At 40.1% G+C, this 27,459-nt stretch overlaps 2 protein-coding genes across 3 annotated transcripts in view; one reads left to right on the top strand and one right to left on the bottom strand.

Moving 5' to 3' along the window:
• Positions 1–27,459, top strand: part of LOC128702434 (uncharacterized) — a 188,966-nt gene that overhangs the window by 156,450 nt on the left and 5,057 nt on the right. The window contains exon 2 of the mRNA XM_053796672.2: positions 26,307–26,421. Coding sequence (XP_053652647.2) covers positions 26,307–26,421 — 115 coding nt within the window. The remainder of the gene's footprint in view (positions 1–26,306; positions 26,422–27,459) is intronic.
• LOC128702371 (probable serine/threonine-protein kinase clkA) overlaps positions 1–27,459 on the bottom strand; it is a 168,631-nt gene that overhangs the window by 92,227 nt on the left and 48,945 nt on the right. The window lies entirely within an intron of this gene.

Genomic DNA, 27,459 nt, shown 5'->3' on the forward strand with positions numbered 1-27,459 from the left:
CCGACTGATGTCTGTTGGGTCTACCCAGCCTCCACGCTTACACAACACTTCTTTCTCCAACATGTGCTCTCCAGCACTGTCAACACTCACAAAGGTGAAGTCCCCACTCTTCTTCTAACATGTGCTCTCCAACATACAGTCAAGATTCACAAAGGTGGAGTCACTCACACGTCTCCCTCTAACAAGCATTCTCCAGCATCAACTTGCTGATCATTATTGATAAACAAAGAGCCTCACTGATGCAAGAAAAGCCACACTCCAAAATAATTCCACAGGAAAACCAAAGACAAAACAAAAAATCACGAGGCACTAAAGTGGCACTGGGTCGTCCCCGTCACGGGGGAGGCAGTAAAGGGCTCACCTCGCTACCCAACCCACGACAAAATTCTCTCCTACCGGAAGAAGGTAAAAACGACACACCAGTCAAGACAGAAAAAGAAATGAGCCCAGAATGTTTAAAAGGAAAACGACAAAAGGGGATTTCTTCCGCTACAACAGGTATTAGCAGCGGCGAACACTTCCGCAGTAGAGCAGCAGGGGTAAGAAAAGGGTCGGGGAGACAAAGAAAGAGGGAGGAGTTAGGGTGTTTGGGTAGAAGGAAGGAAGGAGGATGGGGAGGAGGAAGCAATATGAAGGAAAGGCGAGAGGGTAAGCTCAGCTGGTAAATGACCCGAGACTTAGAAGAGCAGAATTGCCAGAGGTGAATTACTTTATGCTAATCTGGCTATTTTTTCCTACGAGTTAAATCATGTCTATATTTATTATAGCTTGAAAAACTCAAGACAATTTCTCGAAGTCAAGAAAAAAGCTAAATGTTTAACTTTATCTTGTACAAAAAAAAGTTAAACTATCGACATTACTACTATTACCGCTGCTAATTCTACGTCTACCAACACCACCACTATTCTTACTACTACTATTCTTCCTAATACGTACTACTATTCCTACCACTACTACCCCCCCCCCTTCTTACTCGGAGCCTTAACATTATTTTCTTGTGATTTCCACATTTCTCGCCCGAGTTGCGACTTGACAATGGTCCAGGAGGGACTGGAACGTCGTCATTAGGTTCCTCTCCTAAGTGGGTGTTTCTGGCCAAGTGAACCAACCTCTCCTCCTTTAGACAAGGTTAATATGAACAAAATAAGAGATACCTTTAGCACTGTAAAGCCTTTTACTCAATACCTACGACTAAGCTTAAAATAACAATTCCATTTAACCTTTAATACATATTTCCTCTGCATTAGCCTTGATAATGGTTATTAAGATATTTACGTTCAATAAATGTGAAATTTTTTACTGTAGTCATCAGGGAGAGCTAAACCCATGAGGGTTAACATACAGAACTTTTGGAATGGGAAGTAATTAGTTGTGGTACGAGGAAAGGGATGGCAGCACAATTCCTTGGATAAAAACTGTTCAATGTCGAGGCACATCCCCCCCCCCTCTCCATGAAGGGTTCCATAAGTGAAGAACGGTAATTGGAGAGAGAGAGAGAGAGAGAGAGAGAGAGAGAGAGAGAGAGAGAGAGAGAGAGAGAGAGAGAGAGAGAGAGAGAGAGAGAGAGAGAGACACAGTCAGTGTTGCACATATCATATTCATCATCTTACTGACATATTTCCCTCTTAGACAGTAATCAACATTTTTAAAACTTAATTAATAAGAGGTAAGATATCATTATTTACACTCGCTCTTTCACCAACAGTTTGAATTGTTCTAACTAACTTAACCCAAATTAAGTCTTCCTCTTTGCAACATTTTTTAGCAAGTTGCAAGAAGGTTCTTCAGGCGAGTCTGAAAGTCTGCTCACTTCTTGCCATTCACAAGCTTGTTTAGTTTACATTTTGTTACACCCAACTTGGTAACAGCAATCCCGTTACTGTTACGTAGTGAACTTTTTTTAAGCGTACAGTGCATTAGCATAATAGCTAATATCTTGGAAGATACAACCAGACATACTATACTAGATTATTACTATTATTATTATTATTATTATAATCAAGGGGGAAGCGCTAAACCCGGAGGATTATACAGCGCCTGGGGGGGGGGGATGTGGAAGGCATTCAAGCTTAATTCGGGGAACTGGAGCACAGATCCAATTCCCTAAATCAAGAGCCCCTCACCAACATCAAGGAACCTTCCTTGAGGGGATACTATACTAGAAATAGACGTTATTAGTGTAATTTTACTTACGAGGTATATTAACCATGGGTAAGGAGGATAAAGATGCGGCTAATATAGCATTCTTTTAATACGATGTTTCGCCAAAGGCTAGGCTTTATCGAGTACTCGATAAAACCTTGGGAGAAATGTTGCGTTAAAATTATCCTCTGCAACTTGTGTGTTTATCCCAGTTTGTCGGAATTTGTCACTGTCTACCAGCCATGGATAATGATAACCCATGGGAGCCAATAATTATTATTATTATTATCAAAACTAAGCACTAAACCCACCAGGGTCATACAGCGCTGTGGAAGCCAAGTAGAATGGTTTATTTTCACTGAGATTCTTCCCCAGGATGCGATTTACAACAGCTGACTAACTTATATATACTTATTAATAAGTGAACATAAGTAGTAGGTGTCGGTACTCTCCCGCACATCTTGTCCAGCCCGGGAGTTGAACCTGGTACCATTAGCTTGATAGCTGAACCCTCTACCACTGAGCTACTAGCCACCCTAATAAACTACACTATAGGTTTTGATTAAAACCACATACAACCTGACCAAGACTACACGAGACCTCGTTATAACCACACTCAACCTTAAGACCCCCCTTATGTACCCGACCATAAGTATAAGACAGTCACAGCCAAACTGTTTATACTACTGCGGCAGTAGAAGCATCACCAGAAGCAGCAACAACCGTAGTAGTAGCACCACTATCACTAACTCTACGACCACCAGTAGCATCAATAGTAGTAGTAGCAGTAGGAGCAGCAGCAGTAGGTGCAGCAGCAGTAGTAGCGATAGGTGCAACTGAAGTATCAGCAGTACTAGCGATAGGTGCAACAGTAGTATCAGCAGTAGTAGCGATAGGTGCAACAGCAACATCAGCAATAGTAGCAGGAACAGCAGCAGCAGCAGCAGTGCCAGAAGCAGCAGCAGTGCCAGCAGCAGCAGCACCTGAGCCACTAAGACACTGGTATACATCAGGATTTACCCGAGGGGCGAGGCTTTGTCAGTCATCTGGGTAATGGTTGCCTTCTTCCCGAGGAGCTCCTGCAGCCCACGCAAATTTCCCTAATAAGAGAAGGGGCTTTAACTCTCAGAGACTACTTCTATTATTTCCACCTGCCAACTTGAGATCCACCTGCCAACTTGAGATCCACCTGCCAACTTGAGATCCACCTGCCAACTTGAGATCCACCTGCCAACTTGAGATCCACCTGCCAACTTGAGATCCACCTGCCAACTTGAGATCCACCTGCCAACTTGAAATCCACCTGCCAACTTGAGATCCACCTGCCAACCAAAAATTGAGATCCACCTGCCAACTTGAGATCCACCTGAACTTGAGATCCACCTGCCAACTTGAGATCTCTAGATCACCTGCAGTTGAACCCACGAAAAATAATGGAATCAAGTGCAGATTTTTTATTCGATCACCAAAAATTAACGAAATCCACCTGCCAACTCGAAATCCACCTGCCAACTCGAAATCCACCTGCCAACTCGAAATCCACCTGCCAACTCGAAATCTCTAGATCACCTGCAGTTGAACCCACGAAAAATAATGGAATCAAGTTTATGCAGATTTTTTATTCGATCATTTTTTTTAATTTTAGACCAAAAATTAACGTAAGAACGTAATTAGACCTTTCAAAAAATTATACAACTTCTTTAAAAATATAGTTAATGCATTTTTTCTAATTTTTAATTTTTGAGCAAAATTAACATAGCAATGTATCCTAACCTTCCAAAATTTACATAATTTATAAAATTTACCTAAAGATTTGCATAATTTAACTGCACCGTTTTTGTTAGTAGAGAAGTAAATGTTCAGGTGACCCGTCTACACATATATTAATGTTCAGGTGACCCGTCTACACATATATTAATGTTCAGGTGACCCGTCTACACATATATTAATGTTCAGGTGACCCGTCTACACATATATGAATGTTCAGGTGACCCGTCTACACATATATTAATGTTCAGGTGACCCGTCTACACATATAAATGTTCAGGTGACCCGTCTACACATATATGAATGTTTTACACGAAAAAAATAATATTGGGTTTAAGGTTGTTGGAGGTTTAACAACAGATGAAAATTACCCTCTATCTGAGAGCAATTAACTTTAGGAACCAAGTCAGAAATACAGAGTTCCAGCATGATAAAGTCATGGAAGTATCCCAGATCTCCCATAACAGTATATATCCTGGTCTCCCGTCCCAGGACATATCCTGGTCTCCCGTCCCAGTATATATCCTGGTCTCCCGTCCCAGCATATATCCTGGTCTCCCGTCTCAGTATATATCCTGGTCTCCCGTCCCAGTATATATCCTGGTCTCCCGTCCCAGTATATATCCTGGTCTCCCGTCCCAGTATATATCCTGGTCTCCCGTCCCAGTATACATCCTGGTCTCCCGTCCCAGTATATATCCTGGTCTCCCGTCCCAGGACATATCCTGGTCTCCCGTCCCAGTATATATCCTGGTCTCCCGTCCCAGCATATATCCTGGTCTCCCGTCTCAGTATATATCCTGGTCTCCCGTCCCAGTATATATCCTGGTCTCCCGTCCCAGTATATATCCTGGTCTCCCGTCCCAGTATATATCCTGGTCTCCCGTCCCAGTATATATCCTGGTCTCCCGTCCCAGTATACATCCTGGTCTCCCGTCCCAGTATATATCCTGGTCTCCCGACCAAGTATATATCCTGTCCCCGTCCCAGGACATATCCTGGTCTCCCGTCCCAGTATATATCCTGGTCTCCCGTCCCAGCATATATCCTGGTCTCCCGTCTCAGTATATATCCTGGTCTCCCGTCCCAGTATATATCCTGGTCTCCCGTCCCAGTATATATCCTGGTCTCCCGTCCCAGTATATATCCTGGTCTCCCGTCCCAGTATATATCCTGGTCTCCCGTCCCAGTATATATCCTGGTCTCCCGTCCCAGCATACATCCTGGTCTCCCGTCCCAGTATATATCCTGGTCTCCCGTCTCAGTATATATCCTGGTCTCCCGTCCCAGTATATATCCTGGTCTCCCGTCCCAGTATATATCCTGGTCTCCCGTCCCAGTATATATCCTGGTCTCCCGTCCCAGTATATATCCTGGTCTCCCGTCCCAGCATACATCCTGGTCTCCCGTCCCAGTATATATCCTGGTCTCCCGACACCGATACAAGAATTATAATATAACCATAAAGCTCTTGTATTGTTGTGCTTGATGATATAATCTTGCAGTGTTGTGTTTAATGCTATAATATAATTTTGTAGTGTTGTGCTTGATGTTATAATATAGTGTGAGTATCAGTTGGGGTCTTCACCCTCCAGTGATGAAGTGCAAGTTCTGGGTTGTGAACATTTTGATATATGTTCCCTAATAATTTGATGGGTAAGCTCGAGCTACTGTGGCCGCCAGATCCACCCTCAGTACTTCTTACAAAAAAAATATTTACTCTCAGACACTGTTAAGCCTTGGCCTAAAAATCATCGATCGCTTTACCAAATAAACAGGTGAAAATTCTTTTAAAGATTAAAAGATTAAAGATTCTTTTTTTCAGCATGATACAATGTAAATGTATATATATATATATATATATATATATATATATATATATATATATATATATATATATATATATATATATATATATATATATATATATATATATATATGCAATAAGATCACAGTAAACAGATGATTTCAGAATATGCAAAACAACCACTCTGAAAGAATAGAGAAATTCCAAGCGCTTTCGTGACTACTCACATTATCAAGGAACTATGTTCCTTGATAATGTGAGTAGTCACGAAAGCGCTTGGAATTTCTCTATTCTTTCAGAGTGGTTGTTTTGCATATTCTGAAATCACCTGTTTACTGTGATCTTATTGCATATATATATATATATATATATATATATATATATATATATATATATATATATATATATATATATATATATATATATATATATATATATATATATATATATATATAATATACACTTATTAAAGGAGGAGTCTCGCCACTGGTAGCTTTATCAGTAATAATGATTTATAAATGACTGATAGTCACAAGTGGCGAAACGTCTCATTCAATAAATGTCTTGACTGCCTGAATGTCTTTCCCCACAGGCCACTAGATACTGATCAAAAATGTGAGTTAATCAATAGGACAATGAAAGAATATGTAACCCTAAGAAACCTTAACTTGTGTTGTCTTGGCAACGTTAGGTCAGGTTAGGTAAGGTTTCTCAAGAAACAGGAAAAGTCTTTTCTGACGCGGGTCTTAGTCATATGATGACCCGTAGCTGGAGCTTTCGGTCGTCTGACAGAGGCCTTCCACTGGCTTACCGGTCCAACCCTTTAAAAAGTAGGAGTATAATTATATCCTGGCAAGTGAGTAGCAACTGTGGAGTTAAGCTCACTTGCAGCATCTGATAACCTGACTTGATGAGGCAGACTACGGCTTCTACAACATATAATGACCTGACTTTCAGCAAGAAGACTAACTCTCCAGCAGCATGTAATGACCTGACCTCAAGACAAACAGTGCTCCGTGGAAAGCCGTCAAGGCGTGGACTGTCGCATAAAACAGTTTCCATTAAACCTTCAGCAAAAGGGACTTGGAGAAAAGTAAAACAACCTTCCTTAAACTCCTGATGGCAAGCTACCAAGCTCGGTAAATTCCCTTGCTTATTCTTTCCGTCTTTTGTAATGCGAATGTGTATGAGAATTTGCAGGTAATTTACGTGCTGGTTTGCCGTCGCTGAACGATATTGTTTCACTACGGTAGCAAAAAATCTGAAAGTTAATGAGGACATAACTTGCAGTTTCCTGACTACGTAATTTATGAATCTTTATTGTCTTGCTGTAGAGAATTTACTTATAGAAATATTATTATTATTATTATTATTATTATAAAGGTAATGGGGAGGCTTAATGCGTATTTCACCCTAAGTTTTTAAGGAGTCTATAATGTTCATTAATGTTTAAAACTCACTAGTGTATATACACTATATACACCTCACTAGTGTACACACACTAATGGTACACAACACGAGTGTATATACGCTGTGAATATGCCCATGGTTAAAACTGGTTAGTGGGGTTTCAAGCCTGTCGACTACACTAGGGTCATTAAGGCTGCACCTAACCTTTTCAGTGACAAACAAAAATACTATAAATCCCTAAAACAGGGATTGAAGAATTCTCAGTATATATACGCTGAGAATATATATATATATATATATATATATATATATATATATATATATATATATATATATATATATGTCGTGCCGAATAGGCAGAACTTGCGATCTTGGCTTAAATAGCAACGCTCATCTTGTCATATAGGACAAGTGAAAATTTGTGTATGCAATAATTTCGCCAAAATCATTCTGAACCTAACGAAAAAAATATATTTCACTGTGTTTGTTTAATATTAAATTATTGTAAACAAATCTAAAATGTATTTAGTTGGGTTAGGCTAAAATAAATTGTTCTTGTTATAATAAGGTTAGGTAAGTTTTCTAAGTTCCTTTTGGTACAAAATTATAAATTTTTACATCAACATTAATGAAAAAATATATATTTAAACGTATAAGAGAAAATTTTAGAAAGGACTTAATTTTAAATGAGTTCTTGCTAACTGACCAGTTTTGCATATTCGGCACGACATATATATATATATATATATATATATATATATATATATATATATATATATATATATATATATATATATATATATGTCGTGTGGTTCTGCCCTATCTATAACCATGCATTAAGTAATTCTTGCTGAATACCTAGTTGGTATTATTATCCAAGAGAGCTTCACCATCAATTGCTTCGGTACGACTAAATCTTGCTTGACATCCACTTAAACTGAGCGAGCAGTTTCCTGATATAAATTATGACTAGCCAGTTTGTGTGTACACATGCGCAATTATTTGTATTTGCTTGTTCGAGACAGCTCCGGCTTCCCGGCAGAGCTGTATGACCCTTGTGGGCTTAGTGCTTAGTTATGATTATAATAATCTGGCTTGCCATGCTCTGCAATACATACTGTAATGCCTCAGTGTTTAACATATATGTGCTTCTCTTGACTCTCCTTTCAATTCCTCTTAAGATATATAATAACTAAATGGTTATAACTAACCATAATTTTTAAAGGGGTGGACCGGTAAGCCAGTCGAAGGCCTCGGTCAGATGACCAAAAGCTCCAACGGCGGGTCATCATCTGACTAAGACCCGCGTCAGGAAACACTTGTTCTGTTTCCTGACGAACCTACCCTAACCTAACCTCTGAAGATGTGTATAAGCACACGAAAGCGTTCAGGTAATTTCCTTATTTTCACTGTGGTATGTTTATATATTCGCAATCACGCGATTGTTGATTCCTTGCATATTATTATATGTGAATATGTGTATTATCCCGTTTATGGCTATAAGAGTGATGCTGAAGTAGTGGTGCCTTATCTTGGATATTTATATAATTCTTCAAAGCCTGCAATAGTTGTAGCGATTACGACTTCCTCCTGATACTAATCCTAGTGTTCTACCGCTAAAATCCTCTTGGTACCTCCTCTGTCTGTACATATTTTATTTAGGAAAACTGATACAGCAGCAATGTGCTATTACCCTATTTATATATGACAGTTACACAATGGAAAGAAAAACTACTTCCTCCCCCCCCCCCCCCGTCTCACATTCCATCACACAGGATGGGTTACATAAACAGAATTACACTATTACAAACTCTCGGCCGGTGCTGAGACGCTTCAATAGGACAGATTAGTTACATACACTGAATTACATTATTATAAACTGTCAGCCAGAGCCGAGAGACTTCAGTAGGGCAATAAAGATATCGTCAAGTATTCCTCGGTGTGTGTCTGTGGTGAGACAAAGGGAACTAAAGCGCCTTTTTTTTCTTAAATATTAATTTAAGTAATTTAGTTGTAAACGCAAATACTGGAAATAGTGAATTTTTGGAAAATTTGGCAGAACACTGAAATGAGAAAATCAAAACATGTGCATGCAAAGAAATTAGACATTTATGTAGCATTTGAGGACATATATTCTGCCAGCCAGTTGCTTCTTCAGTCCAATACAGAGAAAATTAGTAGAAGAGTTGTAGGTAATCAGGCCCTCTTTCACCGGTTTTCTAAACCGACAAGTCAGGCCTACACTTGTATACACTGGTCAAGCTTACGTATGTGCATACTAAAAAAGTCTACACATATGAGCGGAAATCCTACACACACGCACACACACACACACACGAGAAAGCTACATATACACTGAAGACAGCTACAAGCATACGCTACAAACACACTGGACAGAGCTACATATACACTGGAGAAAGCTTAAAACGTACAATGGAGAAAGCTAGACAACTATTGAATATAGAGAAGCATACCTGCCAAAACTGCACATTTTTTTAGCCAGCTTCCGAATATAAAAACAATCCACAAGCGGACACCTGACGGAAGTTTAGCTCTCTCGCTAAATATTTGTTTCACATACTGGCTGGTGAATTTCAAACAGATGGTGAGGGGAATATATATACTAGTAATAGCTGCACATATGTGCATTTGTTCCGCCGATTAATGCCAGGAATATACGCAATAATGAAGGTATTATTTGTTTGTAGAGAATTTATTTTTTAATATAATCATTCAAGGGGAAAAGGTGTCTTAATGCTAGCGAATAGCTCTTGATCCAAGGAATCAGAGTTATTCTCCCCTTCCTAGGATAAAATATAATTGCCCTTACCATCATCCAATAATATTGTGTCTTAGTCTGGCTGGCTGCCAGAGTTGCTGGTCCGTATCATCGGAGATGGGACTTACCCTCCACTACTTGCCCTACACAAATATAATAATAACACTTCTCCAATTCCTCAGGCATTGTTTGACCACCTTCATGCATTTACCGCTTTCTGGTAAATGAGAGACTTAAGAATTTGTTGGGATTTTTAACCCCGGGGGGTTAGCTACCCAGGATAACCCAAGAAAGTCAGTGTGTCATCGAGGACTGTCTTATTTTCATTGTGGTCTTTATATCTTGTCCCCCAGGACGCAACCCACACCAGTCAACTAACATCCAGGTACCTACCTGCTTGTTAGGTGAACAGGGACAAGTGTAAGGAAACACGCCCAAGGTTTCCACCGCTGCCGGGGATCGAACCATGGACACTGTATGAAGCTAGAGCGTTGTCCACAAGGCTATGGGACACCCTTAATGAATGAAAATACATCATTGGATACATTTCAGTTCTGGAACCTTGGTCACTATCTGAGCCAGTAAAGCACCTAAATTACTGGGAATGCCTTAAAGTCTTGAAACATGTACTCATTGGAGCGGAAGGAGAGAAAGATACATGATAATATATACCTGGAAAGTACTCGAGGGCCTGGTCCCAAATCTGCACACTGCCATAACATACTGAAGTGAGAGATTTGGGAGGAAGTGCAAAATAAACCCAGTGAGGAGCAGGGGTGCGGTGGGGACAATAAGGGGTCCCAGACTATTCAACATCTTACCAGAAGATATCAGAAACACGGCTGGAACAAGTGTAGAAGCCTTCAAAAGGAAACTGGACAAGTATCTTCACCAGGAGCCAGATGTTACGAACACATCCTGTAGACCACTTCGTTATAATGCTTCTCGTAACAAATTCATAGAGAACAGAATTATCTCGTCTAAGGGTCATCATACACAGAGTTCACTCACTAAGGGTCATCATACACAGAGTTCACTCACTAAGGGTCATCATACACAGAGTTCACTCACTAAGGGTCATCATACACAGGGTTCACTCACTAAGGGTCATCATACACAGAGTTCACTCACTAAGGGTCATCATACACAGAGTTCACTCACTAAGGGTCATCATACACAGGGTTCACTCACTAAGGGTCATCATACACAGAGTTCACTCACTAAGGGTCATCATACACAGGGTTCACTCACTAAGGGTCATCATACACAGGGTTCACTCACTAAGGGTCATCATACACAGGGTTCACTCACTAAGGGTCATCATACACAGAGTTCACTCACTAAGGGTCATCATACACAGAGTTCACTCACTAAGGGTCATCATACACAGAGTTCACTCACTAAGGGTCATCATACACAGGGTTCACTCACTAAGGGTCATCATACACAGAGTTCACTCACTAAGGGTCATCATACACAGAGTTCACTCACTAAGGGTCATCATACACAGGGTTCACTCACTAAGGGTCATCATACACAGAGTTCACTCACTAAGGGTCATCATACACAGAGTTCACTCACTAAGGGTCATCATACACAGGGTTCACTCACTAAGGGTCATCATACACAGAGTTCACTCACTAAGGGTCATCATACACAGAGTTCACTCACTAAGGGTCATCATACACAGAGTTCACTCACTAAGGGTCATCATACACAGGGTTCACTCACTAAGGGTCATCATACACAGAGTTCACTCACTAAGGGTCATCATACACAAGGTTCACTCACAAAAAAGGAATTTGTTAGGTTTCTACTTGTTTTATTAACAGTGTTAATAATCACTTAAAGTTTCTAATATGAATTAAATAATTCAACCTTTAAAGCAGAACTTCTATTATCGTAATCACTATCAGCAAAACATATATTATTATCACATCAATTATAATACGTTAAATATTTGCAACTTCCTCTAGAGTTTCTAGCCTCCTTCACGAGGAGTCAAAAGATATATAAATATATGTACAGACACAGGCATTTACAGGCCTAAACGCCACACTGACGCAAATAACCGAGTTCTTCCTCGGGGGCCATTCCTCATTAACAAGACTCGATCACTTATTCCTAATTTCTTCAAGAGTTTCTACACGGCCTTCTCAGACCGAGATATACCCTAGTCAAGGTCTTCCAAAATTACTGGTAACTTCTGGGGAAGTGTAGTGTGACTAAAGCCAGATTCTCCACTAGACACTTCCTCGACTAGTGGAAGGTGAGAAATGAACAAAGGTAAGGTTTTACCAGCCAACCTTAACTCTGAGCAGGGGTTGAGTAGCTCAAACTGTCTACCTGTGCTTAACCATGCTGCACCAGCAGTTTAGAACATTTAAACATTCTACCTATGTACAAAGCTGAACAATTTATGGCCGGATAATATTATAAAGGAAAGCATCATTATTTTAGTTACTAATAAGGATACCAATAATGTAATATTAAGTGAAAAAGCCGAAATTATACATTAAACAACTGACCCTTTAAAAAAGGGCGTAACATCAGATCAACCAGGCTGTGATGGATATTTGGAGCAGCGGGCCTCCAGCAGCAACAACCTGGTTGACCAGGGAAGCCCCAGACGAACTTGGCCCATGACTGGGCTCCAAGAGTAGTGAAACTCTCGAAACTCTTAAAAGGTAAAGGTAGATCAAAGTCCCAGAACTAAAGTGCATCCAAGAAAGATGTTCTTTAAACCATAATTTGGGTATTATTATACTCTCTACTATCATGAGAAACTGAAGTTACAGAATGTGTCTGGTGTTTGTGTGGTGCACCGACTTCACTTAAGTGTAACATGTTGTACAAGTTACGTAGTCTTCAAACTTACTATTGCTAAGTGTCATCGTATGTGTCATATACTTCAAAATGAATTGTCCACACTAAAGCCAACAGTACAGTAGTTGGTGGCTGCGTGGGTGAGAGTTCTAGACCAGTGTTACCTCAGAGGAGCCAATCATAGTTATAAACTAATGGTAAACGGAAGTCACTGCTTCACTTCCAAACGGCAACATCCTCCACTTTGGAAGTATGTATACAATAAAATGCAACATTTATGTGTCTCTTCACACTAAATCCTCCAGTAAAATACTGGGATATTTATTAAAGCTTTAATATACATACAATGTACGATTTATGTTGCTGCTGAGGCAACGGAGGCGTTAACGACGTCTCATCGTCAGCAAAACTTGTGATGGATGACACACGCTCTCAAAGAATATTCAGGTGAAGGCTACAGGGAGATCCCGATTGCCTTAATGCCCCTCGTGTTCCTTCTTAACATGTCACTCGCTACTCTTTCCCTTCCTGCGGTTCTTCCTTTTAACACTCTCCAAACCCATCAAGTATCTTTATATGTATGTATGTATGTTTCTTTCAACACACTGGCCGTATCCCGTGTAAAAGGAAAAACGAAAGTTTCTCCTTTTACATTTAGTAATATATACAGGAGAAGGGGTTACTAGCCCCTTGCTCCCGGCATTTTAGTCGCCTCTTACAACACGCATGGTTTACGGAGGAAGAATTCTGTTCCACTTCTCCATGGAGATAAGAGGAAATAAACAAGAACAACAACTAGAAAGAAAATAGCAGAAAACCCAGAGGGGTGTGTGTGTGTGTGTGTATATGCTTGTACATGTATGTGTAGTGTGACCTAAGTGTAAGTAGAAGTAGGAAGACGTACCTGAAATCTTGCATGTTTATGAGACAGAAAAAAGGACACCAGCAATCCTACCAACATGTAAAACAATTACAGGCTTTCGTTTTACACTCACTTGGCAAGACGGTAGTACCTCCCTGGGCGGTTGCTGTCTACCAACCTACTACCTAGGATGTATATATGTATGTATGTATATATATATGGGCGACGACTGAAGCCGCCCCTCCCACTCCCCAACCGGAGCAGCTGCCGTACTATGCCTCTGGCCAGTACGGAAGTCCCGGAAAATAGCAGGAGATGGCTTCCTACCTATAGTTTTAGGTAGTAGGTTGGTAGACAGCAACCGCCCAGGGAGGTACTACCGTCCTGCCAGATGACTGTGAAACAGAAACCTGTAACTGTTTTGCATGATGGTAGGATTGCTGGTTTCTCTTTCTGTCTCATAAACACGCTAGATAACAGGGATATCTTGCTACTCCTACTTACCCTTTGGTCACACTTCACAGACACGCACATGCATATATATATATATACATACATCTAGGTTTTTCTCCTTTTTCTAAATAGCTCTTGTTCTTCTTTATTTCTTCAATTGTCCATGGGGAAGTGGAAAAGAATCTTTCCTCCGTAAGCCATGCGTGTCGTATGAGGCGACTAAAATGCCGGGAGCAATGGGCTAGTAACCCCTTCTCCTGTAGACATTTACTAAAAAAGAGAAGAAGAAAAACTTTATAAAACTGGGATGCTTGAATGTGCGTGGATGTAGTGCGGATGACAAGAAACAGATGATTGCTGATGTTATGAATGAAAAGAAGTTGGATGTCCTGGCCCTAAGCGAAACAAAGCTGAAGGGGGTAGGGGAGTTTCGGTGGGGGGAAATAAATGGGATTAAATCTGGAGTATCTGAGAGAGTTAGAGCTAAGGAAGGGGTAGCAGTAATGTTGAAGGATCAGTTATGGAAGGAGAAAAGAGAATATGAATGTGTAAATTCAAGAATTATGTGGATTAAAGTAAAGGTTGGATGCGAAAAGTGGGTCATAATAAGCGTGTATGCACCTGGAGAAGAGAGGAATGTAGAGGAGAGAGAGAGAGTTTGGGATATGTTAAGTGAATGTATAGGAGCCTTTGAACCAAGTGAGAGAGTAATTGTGGTAGGGGACCTGAATGCTAAAGTAGGAGAAACTTTTAGAGAGGGTGTGGTAGGTAAGTTTGGGGTGCCAGGTGTAAATGATAATGGGAGCCCTTTGATTGAACTTTGTACAGAAAGGGGTTTAGTTATAGGTAATACATATTTTAAGAAAAAGAGGATAAATAAGTATACAAGATATGATGTAGGGCGAAATGACAGTAGTTTGTTGGATTATGTATTGGTAGATAAAAGACTGTTGAGTAGATTTCAGGATGTACATGTTTATAGAGGGGCCACAGATATATCAAATCACTTTCTAGTTGTAGCTACACTGAGAGTAAAAGGTAGATGGGATACAAGGAGAATAGAAGCATCAGGGAAGAGAGAGGTGAAGGTTTATAAACTAAAAGAGGAGGCAGTTAGGGTAAGATATAAACAGCTATTGGAGGATAGATGGGCTAATGAGAGCATAGGCAATGGGGTCGAAGAGGTATGGGGTAGGTTTAAAAATGTAATGTTAGAGTGTTCAGCAGAAGTTTGTGGTTACAGGAAAGTGGGTGCGGGAGGGAAGAGGAGCGATTGGTGGAATGATGATGTAAAGAGAGTAGTAAGGGAGAAAAAGTTAGCATATGAGAAGTTTTTACAAAGTAGAAGTGATGCAAGGAGGGAAGAGTATATGGAGAAAAAGAGAGAGGTTAAGAGAGTGGTGAAGCAATGTAAAAAGAGAGCAAATGAGAGAGTGGGTGAGATGTTATCAACAAATTTTGTTGAAAATAAGAAAAAGTTTTGGTGCGAGATTAACAAGTTAAGGAAGCCTAGAGAACAAATGGATTTGTCAGTTAAAAATAGGAGAGGAGAGTTATTAAATGGAGAGTTAGAGGTATTGGGAAGATGGAGGGAATATTTTGAGGAATTGTTAAATGTTGATGAAGATAGGGAAGCTGTGATTTCGTGTATAGGGCAAGGAGGAATAACATCTTGTAGGAGTGAGGAAGAGCCAGTTGTGAGTGTGGGGGAAGTTCTTGAGGCAGTAGGTAAAATGAAAGGGGGTACAGCAGACGGGATTGATGGGATAAAGATAGAAATGTTAGAAGCAGGTGGGGATATAGTTTTGGAGTGGTTGGTGCAATTATTTAATAAATGTTTGGATGAGGGAAAGGTACCTAGGGATTGGCAGAGAGCATGCATAGTTCCTTTGTATAAAGGCAAAGGGGACAAAAGAGAGTGCAAAAATTATAGGGGGATAAGTCTGTTGAGTATACCTGGTAAAGTGTATGGTAGAGTTATTATTGAAAGAATTAATAGTAAGACGGAGAAAAGGATAGCAGATGAACAAGGAGACTTTAGGAAAGGTAGGGGGTGTGTGGACCAGGTGTTTACAGTGAAACATATAAGTGAACAGTATTTAGATAAGGCTAAAGAGGTCTTTGTAGCATTTATGGATTTGGAAAAGGCGTATGACAGGGTGGATAGGGGAACAATGTGGCAGATGTTGCAGGTGTATGGTATAGGAGGCAGGTTACTGAAAGCAGTGAAGAGTTTTTACGAGGATAGTGAGGCTCAAGTTAGAGTATGTAGGAAAGAGGGAAATTATTTCCCAGTAAAAGTAGGCTTTAGACAAGGATGTGTGATGTCACCGTGGTTGTTTAATATATTTATAGATGGGGTTGTAAGAGAAGTAAATGCGAGGGTCTTGGCAAGAGGCGTGGAGTTAAAAGATAAAGAATCACACATAAAGTGGGAGTTGTCACAGTTACTCTTTGCTGATGACACCGTGCTCTTAGGAGATTCTGAAGAGAAGTTGCAGAGATTGGTGGATGAATTTGGTAGGGTGTGCAAAAGAAGAAAATTAAAAGTGAATACAGGAAAGAGTAAGGTTATGAGGATAACAAAAAGATTAGGTGATGAAAGATTGGATATCAGATTGGAGGGAGAGAGTATGGAGGAGGTGAATGTATTCAGATATTTGAGAGTGGACGTGTCAGCGGATGGGTCTATGAAAGATGAGGTGAATCATAGAAATGATGAGGGGAAAAGGGTGAGTGGTGCACTTAGGAGTCTGTGGAGACAAAGAACTTTGTCCTTGGAGGCAACGAGGGGAATGTATGAGAGTATAGTTTACCAATGCTCTTATATGGGTGTGAAGGATGGGTGATGAATGTTGCAGCGAGGAGAAGGTTGGAGGCAGTGGAGATGTCACGTCTGAGGGCAGTGTGTGGTGTGAATATAATGCAGAGAATTCGTAGTTTGGAAGTTAGGAGGAGGTGCGGGATTACCAAAACTGTTGTCCAGAGGGCTGGGGAAGGGTTGTTGAGGTGGTTCGGACATGTAGAGAGAATGGAGCGAAATAGAATGACTTCAAGAGTGTATCAGTCTGTAGTGGAAGGAAGGCGGGGTAGGGGTCGGCCTAGGAAAGGTTGGAGGGAGGGGGTAAAGGAGGTTTTGTGTGCGAGGGGCTTGGACTTCCAGCAGGCATGCGTGAGCGTGTTTGATAGGAGTGAATGGAGACAAATGGTTTTTAATACTTGACGTGCTGTTGGAGTGTGAGCAAAGTAACATTTATGAAGGGGTTCAGGGAAACCGGCAGGCCGGACTTGAGTCCTGGAGATAGGAAGTACAGTGCCTGCACTCTGAAGGAGGGGTGTTAATATTGCAGTTTAAAAACTGTAGTGTAAAGCACCCTTCTGGCAAGACAGTGATGGAGTGAATGATGGTGAAAGTTTTTCTTTTTCGGGCCACCCTGCCTTGGTGGGAATCTGCCAGTGTGATAATAAATATATATATATATATATATATATATATATATATATATATATATATATATATATATATATATATATATATATATATATATATATATATATATATGTCGTGCCGAATATGTAAAGCTGGTCAATTAGCAAGAAAACATATAAAATTAAGTCCTTTCTGAATTTTTCTCTTATACGTTTAAAGATATATTTTTTTCATTAATGTTAATGTAAAAAATATTAATTTTGCATCAAAAGAATCTTAGAAAACTTACCTAACCTTATTATAACAAGCGCAGTTTATTTTAGCTTAACCCAACTAAATATATTTTAAATACGTTTACAATAATTTAGTACTAAACAAACACCATCAAATATATTTTTTTCGTTAGGTTCAGAATGATTTTGGCGAAATTATTGCATACACAAATTTTCATTTGTCCTATATGGCAAGATGAGCGTTGCTATTTAAGCCAAGATCGCAAGTTCTGCCTATTCGGCACGACATATATATATATATATGTGTGTGTGTGTGTGTGTGTATATATAATACGAGTAGAGTAGGAAGGATAGCGTGTTGAGGTGCATTTCTGGAGGCAGTAATTGTGATTACGGAGATAGAAGAGGGAGTGTCTTGCTGCTCAGGAAGAGCATCTCATATAAACATGATCTCCCGTGCGTGCGAGATGTGTACTGAGTACGAATAATTATAAATCTATTGTGAAAGTTATCTGCCAGTTTTGTGTTATGCTTACATGTAAAGTCTGGGACAGATAAGGTACTTACTGAGAGGTATATGCCTATATGATGTGAGTATGCTTATTGCATATGAGTTTTATTATATTCGTAAGTCGTATAAGGTGTCAGCACAATATGAAATGAATATATCATGTAAAAGAGCGACATCGGGTATACCAAAGTGTATCGCATACAAGCACACTAGTATATCATATATCAGATATATACTGCCATGAAGGTGTAAGTTAAAACAGGATCAACTTTATTCAGGTAATGTATACGCAACTGAAGAGCGACACATATGAAGATGATAGTCTGGTCATGACACACTATACTCTCGTCTAGCATGTTAGAGGAACCAGCCTCCAACATTACCCACTTACACCTTTACTTACACATCGTCGCTACGGCAGAGTCGCTATGCTCTTCAATCTACTTTGAGAGGTCAGAGCGTAAAGTCCCTTACTAGGTACTGAGACCCCACGTTTCACTCATGTACAAGAACAAATCTTCACTGTGACAACGTTTCCCTCAAAGAAGAGTTTGTAAAGACATAACGTGATATAACAATATTTTTATTATATTCCGTGAAGAGCGCTAAGCCAGAAGAGATCATACAGCTCTTGGGAGAATAGGAAGCAATCATGTTCGATCCAAGGAAGGGAAGAACAATTCCAATTCCTTGTATTAAGATTCCCTTAACGGCTCCAATAACACATTTGTTACAGGCAAACATTGGTAGTGAGTGATGCAGCTTTAACATAAGTTACTCAACAAAGTCAAACACTGTCACCTATTTTGATCCGGGTCTTCAATTATGTTATCGGAAAATTCAGAAAAAAAAAAAAACTATGAGGCAAATGAGTCAATGCTGACTATAAACATAACTTTTATTGAAAGAAAACAATAAAATGAAACCAACTTTTAGTTCATTAAGGGCCTAACTAGTAAGGTACGAACCTTTTTTCCTGCGTCAACATTTTGATCCATTATTTAATCAGTCATTCCTCTACACAGACACACACACATATTGCTCTTGCAACACAGACTGGATGTGTGGTCTCCCGGGGCGTGTGACAAGCATCTTACAAGCACCCATAATGTAAACAGCAATAATGAATGTATTCTTTGAAAGCATTATTCTATTTACACTGATGTGTATGGAATGCTCTAATTAAAACTTAATAATACAAATGCAGAAATAACTCAAACATCAGAAAAGAACACGATATTCTACAGCTTGAGAAAACAGTATATATATGACAAACAATACAATATTTGAGATTATTTTTGTATCAGATAATACAAACTGAAGTATTTTGAAGGATAATATGAACCTCGATCCATCAGAAGGAATAAAAAAATAGGTTGTCAATACATTAGTCATGACAACACATGCCATCAGAAAGCAACAAATGTGTCTAGTGCCAGCTCCGATCACACTGTTCAATACAATTACATGGAAGTGAAGCGCAACAACCAAGTATATATACCTGGAGTACAACTTGAAGAACTTTCCTAAATATAATAAATATATTTCATTCCTGGGAGACCGACGTGATGATCCATGGGGATAGAAGTTTTAAGCGATATTTACCTCACTAACGTGGAAGATTGAAGAGATTTTTAACTTAACTACGATAGCTTTTGAATGTTTGAAGGTATATTTACCTCACTTAACTCAGACAGTAGTCTCAAGCTAATGTTTACTTCACTTAATGCGGACAGCTCTTTGAAACAATGTTTTTTTTTCACTTATCGTGGACACTTGTCTGAAGCAATGTCTGCTTCATTTAACGCGAAAGTCGTTTTAACGATACTGTAATTTATTTAATTTAAAGCCGAGGAGAGTCTAAAAGAGCTCAGTCATGTTTTCCAGCGAGACGCATGCATGAGTAATGTAGGCGAGCCAGTGCGGGTCAGCGGCGCTCCAAGACACCTTCACGCCATTTTCCTCTAGTAAGCTAATGGTCCAGGGTGTCCACTTCCCGGGTTCCTCGCTCATGTTGGTCGTCCAGTGGTGTAGTTGGCACTTGTTGTCGAGAGTGGTGAGGTAAATGAGCTCCTCATGCCTACACCAGGCCGCCTCGTGCACCTCCTCCGACAGGTGGCTAAGTCTACAAGGAGTACCTGACGTTAGCTCCACCTCCAGCACGGCGGCGTTTCCAGATACCCCCACAGCAACTACCTTCAAGGTGCTCAGTCCTCTTCCCTGAGGCGCCACTGCTAATGCATTCACGGGAAATGGCACCGTCATGTCTCTCAAGATAGTGAACTTCTCACCCACCGTCGCCACTGTGCACTGAGGAACTCCAAACAAGTAGATTTTGCCCTCCGAGTCACCCAGTAGCACCTCGCTTTTATTTTCTACACAGCCAATGCTGAGGAAACATGGTTTTTTATCCTCCTTCATCCACGGCGGGAACTGCAAGACATTGTTTATTTCAATTTTGCTTTTATTGAATATGAGATCTATCTTGCCAGCACCGGCGCCACCCGCGTAAACAATCCTGGGTAGCCACCTCTGCATCACGCACGCAGTGACTGGCACACCACAAGACAATCTACACTGCGGTACCAGTACCTCGTCTCTGAACTGATTGATTAAGATGTTCTCTCCTGTAGCAGTGATGATTAGCTCGTGTACCTGCTGGTGTCGCTGCTCCGTCACCCATGGCACCAAGTCCCATATTAGAAAAACCAAAGGCTTGGGCGACGTAGCCACCCGAGTAGACAGTAAGAGGCCGCCCTCCGCCCGGGCCTGTAGCAGCAGTACTTCGTCTTTCTTGTATGCTCCGCTAGTGGTTGTGTGTGAGGCCACCACCAACACACACAGCGGATTCGTCTTATGGGGACTCACAGCCAATAATTTGAATTTCTCCCCATTATTGCTCCTGAACACGTACTGTTCAGGCTTTTCAAATTTCCTGGACATCTTTTCTTTTCTGAAACCACACAAAACTACAGATCAGACCGCAATTGGGATATTCGATTATTTAGTTTACAGACTAATAAGGCATACAAACAAACACAAACAATGCATCAACTCTGTAGAACCACTAAGAAAGTGTAATAAAAATCGAGCCACTTTAAAATTAAACAAGTTTTTCATTAACCAACGCGTAAATCCGGTCCCACGTTGACTGAAGATTTGTCTTTATACACGGAAACCATACATTGTTATTTATCCGATTAAGTCGGCATAAATAACAACATACAGTTAGTAATTTCACTAAGGTTATATCATTCTTAATTTGCTGCATCAACGATTATTTAATTTTCGAATGACTCGTGTTTATTACAATTTCTCGCAACATATGAACATTAAAAATATAATTGTCCAAATGAAAAATCTGGTCAACAGCTATAGCCCAACTTCATTCTTTTCTGTGTATGTTTGTGACTTTATATTAACTAAATTTACATCTATAAGTTATGTATAATAAATATATTGCTACGAGTCACCTTCCAAATGAGTTGATATTGATATCATATTTACCTTAAAACAAACGCAGGAACAAGGGCACTAACTTCCGTAAAGCTTTTAAGTGTCAAAAGAGAATAAATTATTATTTTTAGTATTAATATTGGTTATAATGCGGGTTGAGTGGTAATAACTACCGCTGCTGCTGCTGCTGCTGCTGCTACTGTTATCGTTGTTCAAATCATCTGATTCGAGAAGTACGCCTTGCTAGGCTCAAATGTTAATCATGACAGAGATGCAGCCAGCTGACCTACACTCAGCTGAACTACCCTGTTATTACTGCTGTTGAAACTGCCACTAATGCTGCTACTACTAGTAGTACTACTACTAACGATACTTCAACTACCAGTCCCGAAAAGAAGATAAACTAGTCGTTCATCCACTGTAGAGAGAAAACTTTAGACGACGTTTCGGTCGTTTGAAATTTTCTCTACAAAGTGGGGATTATTTTTTAATTATTTCGTCCAGTGTATTGTGATCTATACTTAACAACAACAATTATTTCCGTCATGGTATTATGACTTTAACTCTTTAACAACAACTGTTTTAGCCATGACATTGTGACCTTTTACTTTTCAACAACACCAATTCACCTTACATTGTATCTGTTGATCAAAATCATTAAGGCGCACGCTGGTGGGGAAGGGGATGGGAGCTCTAATATTGTGCTTTAGAACCCATGAAGTACTCCCACAGGAAGTTGGACAGCTTCTTACAAGGAAGGAATGAAAGTATAACAGAGGAAGCTTTTACTGGAGTCCTCTCGTCAGGCGAGGCCCCTGAATAGCCTTCCGGTGGCCTTTCCTCACGACCTACACGCTCTTAAAAGTAGAAAAATTTATATTTTTTTATAAGAACATGCTTATCTTGGTTAAGACGGTGTGTTCCAGCTATTTTACTTTATAACTTTTCTGTATGTGTGCATTCATGCATTCCGTTTGCAGTGGTCGAGCCGCAGCTCCTGGCCCCACCTCTTAAGCTTAATTAACCTGTATTACTTTCTGGCTTCTTCAGCTGTATCATACCTGCTCTTAAAACTATGTAAGCACTTTGCCACCACCACTCACACATTCGGTTCATTTCACTTTCTCATTACCCTGAGACTGAAAAAAGTATTTTTTAACATCACACTGAATCACCTGTGTCCCCTTGTACACTGGCCTAACATTGTTAAAATTTCTGTCCTTATCTGCCTTATTAATTATTCCAATTATTTTATGCGTCATAATTATGTCCTTGTCCTCTCTTCCAGGGTGGTCAGGTTCGATTCACTTAGTTTATTTTCATAACATACCCTTCTTAGCTCTAGGACTAGTTTGGTTGCATACCGATACACCTTTCCAGGTAGGGGCTCCAACCTGATGCTGCTTATTTTAAGTTGGGCCTAACTACTTTGTGTGTAGAGGCCTGAAACATTCTTTTTTGAGATACCTGAAGGCTATGCTGAGATCTGCTAAGCTCACATAGGCTGCTCTTCCGGTCATTTATTTCGTGTGATGTTTACTCGTGTGTTTGTGGGGGGGGCGTACATGAGTGTGTTTTTTCCTATATATACACTTGCTGTCAACTTGTAATTCTAGGTGAGAGTGCAGCACAACTCAATGAATTAAAACATATTTGATTAAATAATTAAAGAAACGAGTAAATAGCAGCAGGTTTTCCTCAGTTATCATCTGGTGCTCTCGGAATCCCAGCGAGTTAAACAATCTTAAGTCAAGCATGTTCTGAGTTCTAGGAGGTCCTGAGTAAAATAAAACAATATTTAATCTTCAGCAGGCCGAGTCCCTGCATATCCTACCAGAGTTCTAACAGGTTCTGAGCCTTAGTAGGTTCTATACGAGTTTTAGCATGCCCTATATAGGCCCTAAACGGTAATGAATTAGATGCAATCTTCGAGAGTTTCTGTCTTGCGTTTAGCGGAGGGAGGATCGAATTTCACCATTTTTTGCGCTAAATGATTCACACGGACTTAGCACTTCACATATATTAATACTAGTACTACTACTAATAATAGCAGGTAATGAACCCTAGGTAGTATTTATGCACCAGAAAGCGTTGTCAGAGTCCTAACAGCTACTAGCATATGTTTTTGCACCAGTGCTGTGAACGAAGCAGGACGAGGTAAAAGGAGTTTTGTAATCTCTTTAATTTTCTTCTCTGCAGGTGAGTTTATTACCAAGGTCCCCGAGGTACAAAGGACCTCAGAAAATGCGGGCGGAGAATTCCTGTAAGAAAGCAGCGCAAGATTTAAACGCCTTATGCTCTCTTATAATGTAGTCGCAGAGGGTATTACTGTACATGCTCCGCAGTTGAGATTTTTGCGCCTGTCACAATGTAGGAAGCTTTATAATGCATTCTGACATTGGAGGTACGTCAGCACTTTGACACAGAAAGGCAGTTAAGCTTTTTGGCATAGGTCATTCAGCGTTCTGATATGGTTCATTACGCACTTTGACATGTAGAGTAATTCAGCGGTTTACATAAGACATTCAGCACTACTACTGACAATAAAAGTTACCGTCAACGATATACAGTGGTTTCACTGGTAACTGATGCTAATAACTGTAGTAAAATGAAAGTTTGAAAAAAAAGTCTTTGTTTTAAAGACGTTTCATTTAGTGCTGAGCTTCCAGTCATGTCAATAATCACGTGATAAACATCAACGTTGCGCGAAACGTCGTCAAAATTAAGACTTCCTCTGCAAACTGTCTCATTTTACTAAACACACATTGGTCACTTAAATTAAAACAATTCCATAAAAATGATACAATCATTCACACTAACAAGCACACAACAAAAAATTTCATCAAAACTGGTTTAAGATAACCCGCAACAAATAGTTTACAATATATATATTGATTTATACAAGTTATACATCGTCAGTCAACACTAACAGCTTCATCATTTGGTTGCAATACGACGACGACTATTTCAAGGTCTGCAATTTCCATTTCATTTCCGTTCCATCTTTAAACCTCTATGACCAGTCGAGTGGCAGACCCAAAAGCGTCAACTTCCTAATTTTAACACGTCATCCCAAGGTAGGTATCAAGACCCAAGTACCAGGCTCTCTGCAGCTCTCAGAGGATGACTTCAGAGAAGATACAACCTTATAAACATTTACGAGGGCACAGTAATAACGCTTGTCCTGTGTTAAGCATAACCTTGAGGCACATTTCTTTAAGAGTAATGAAATTAGTGCTTCGTAGCTCTGTAGTAGCACTTTGGGCTCACAACCAACGGACCCAGGCTCAGTTCCGGATGTGTGAAGACTATGGGCAAGTCTCCCTACACTTGCTGTCTCTGTTTGTCTAGCAATAAATAAGTACCAGGTGTCAGTCAGCTGTTGTGGGTAGCATCCTAGAGGAAGAGGTGAGAAAATATCGTAAATAGGGATGCGCTTTGAAATGTTACGGTAAATTAAAGATCTCTTCCATCTCGATATAGGTCCTCAATAAGACTTAATTCAACTAATCAAAACATCTGTAGTGATAAACACTAGAGTGTAGAACCTTGTCGACTCGTCTTTGAGTAGGAGAATCTTGTCTGGAGTAAGTTCTCGAGTCAGGGCGAGATAAGGAGGATAAGCACAAGTAATAGGCCATACCGGATGTCTCTCTAAAAGGATTTTACACTTAAGATATGTCACCGTTCCTGTCCGTACCCTTTTGCGTTTTCTAGTCTTCTCTGCTAGTCATTTCTACTCTAGCTACCTCCCACAATTTTCTCAGCCTTCTACTCATTTTCTCCCATAACTACCTTAAAATTTTACTTCTCTCATAACTTCTTAACACCGTACTCACATTAACTTCCGTAACATTCTACTTTCATCAACTTCCATAACTCTCTCAACATTCTACTCATGACAACTTTCCCAAGTCTCAACATCCTTCTGACGCTGTGATTCAAGAAACAAACATAAGAAATCCCATAATAAGCGTCAAGGTAAACAAAACAATAACGTTAAAAATGATAAAAAAAGAAGACTTTTTAATATATACAAACCAACATTAAAATAAAATGCGGGAGAGGGAAAGTTGTGGTTATGAAGACAAAATATACAGGTCAAGCTTCTGCTGGGACACTGTTTCTCTCAAAGAAGAGCTTTATCAGGTCATAATAAAGCTCTACCTTGAGCTAAAGCTTGTCCCAATAAAAGCCTGTCCTGTATGGATGGAGAACTGGCACAGTGATACCGATAGTGTGTTGATAAAAGCACATACGCCCAGTTCAATTCAATTATTGAGGAAGGCTTTCTACGCAAGTGACTTCTTCAGTCCTGATGACAATAATAATAATAGTAATAATAATAATAATAATAATTTACTTCCCTAAGATACATCGTTTTCACCAAACTGGATGACATTTGGTAGTACACATGGAAAGTTCCTGGTTATGCAGAGCATTTCGAACAAGCTAGGACTGAAAAGGCCACTCATGGCTAAACGTTTCCTCAACAAATGGCTTGAACTATACATGTGTGTCTTATCTACATATTTGTTCTTCATATTGCGTCGACACTCCCAAACCTGTTTTTAGTAAGCTTGTACATCTTGCAAAAGTTGATTGTTAATTTTACTTTATTTCCTTGCAGACGAAGCGAGGAGAGAATCTGAAGATGGCGGAGACCGGAGAGGCCGGCGGTCAAGGAGGTACTGTGAGGAGGAGGAGGAACAAGCCAGCAAAAAGAAGGAGGACGAGGATGACGAGTGAGTCTTCCAGAGGAGTGGGGAGAGGGGGCGTGTGCTGGCAATGGTGAAAGATGGGAGGGGACACATTGATGACGTGTGAAGGACGAACAGTGGTGACTGTCATCTAAGATGAAGTGTGGAGGACGAACAATGGTGACTGTCGGCTAAGATGACGTGTGGAGGTCAACATGATGGAGAGTAATGGGAGGGAACACAATGGTGAATGTCAGCTAAGATGACGTGTGAAGGTCGACATGATGGAGAGTAATGGGAGGGAACACAATGGTGAATGTCAGCTAAGATGATGTGTGAAGGTCGACATGATGGAGAAGTTGGGAGGGAACACAATGGTGAACGTAAGCTAAAACGTTTGAGGGACGACATTATGAAGGGAATATAAGAGAACGTGTGAAGAGAGAAAGGAAGAACGATGCTGAGAAGACGTTAAAGGAGAGAGAATTCAGCAACATGGCTTAAAGAATGTGAGAAAAGACAAAAGGAGAAAGTGGGGATAAGACAGTGTGTGAAGAAAGACAGAAGGGAGAAAGGGCTAAGAGATACAGAGAAGACTAAACGCCAAGGACGGGGACAAGAATGGCAATCAGAATGATGGGCATACAAGGTGTCTGAGAAGGAGCTAAAAGAGAGGAGAGAGGGAGAACATGCAGAGCCAACATCCAAACCAGATATCTCGAGAATGTATAAATACTGGACAGCAGTTTTAGAGGGAGAGAGTTTTGGGAACCTCCTCGATGATAACGACTGAGAATGAGTTAATGAGTTATGAGTGTGTCATGAGGGTGAGCTATGAGAGTGAGATGAGTGAAAGTTATAATGAATAATGAGTGAGTCACATGTGATTTAATGAGTCAGTTATGGGACAGTTGTAAGTGTGAGGCCGAGAAACAGGTACTCGTGGACAAAGCTAGAAGTTAAAGATACATATAAGCCAATGGGATGTCAGGAAGCATTTCTTCAGTCTCAAGGAGGTCGGGAAGTAGAATGATATCAATGAATAATTAGTGGCGGTAAGCTTTAAGAGTGTGATGAATGGTT

The sequence above is a fragment of the Cherax quadricarinatus genome, chromosome 80 (genome assembly GCF_038502225.1).
Source record: "Cherax quadricarinatus isolate ZL_2023a chromosome 80, ASM3850222v1, whole genome shotgun sequence".
Taxonomy (NCBI): domain Eukaryota; kingdom Metazoa; phylum Arthropoda; class Malacostraca; order Decapoda; family Parastacidae; genus Cherax; species Cherax quadricarinatus.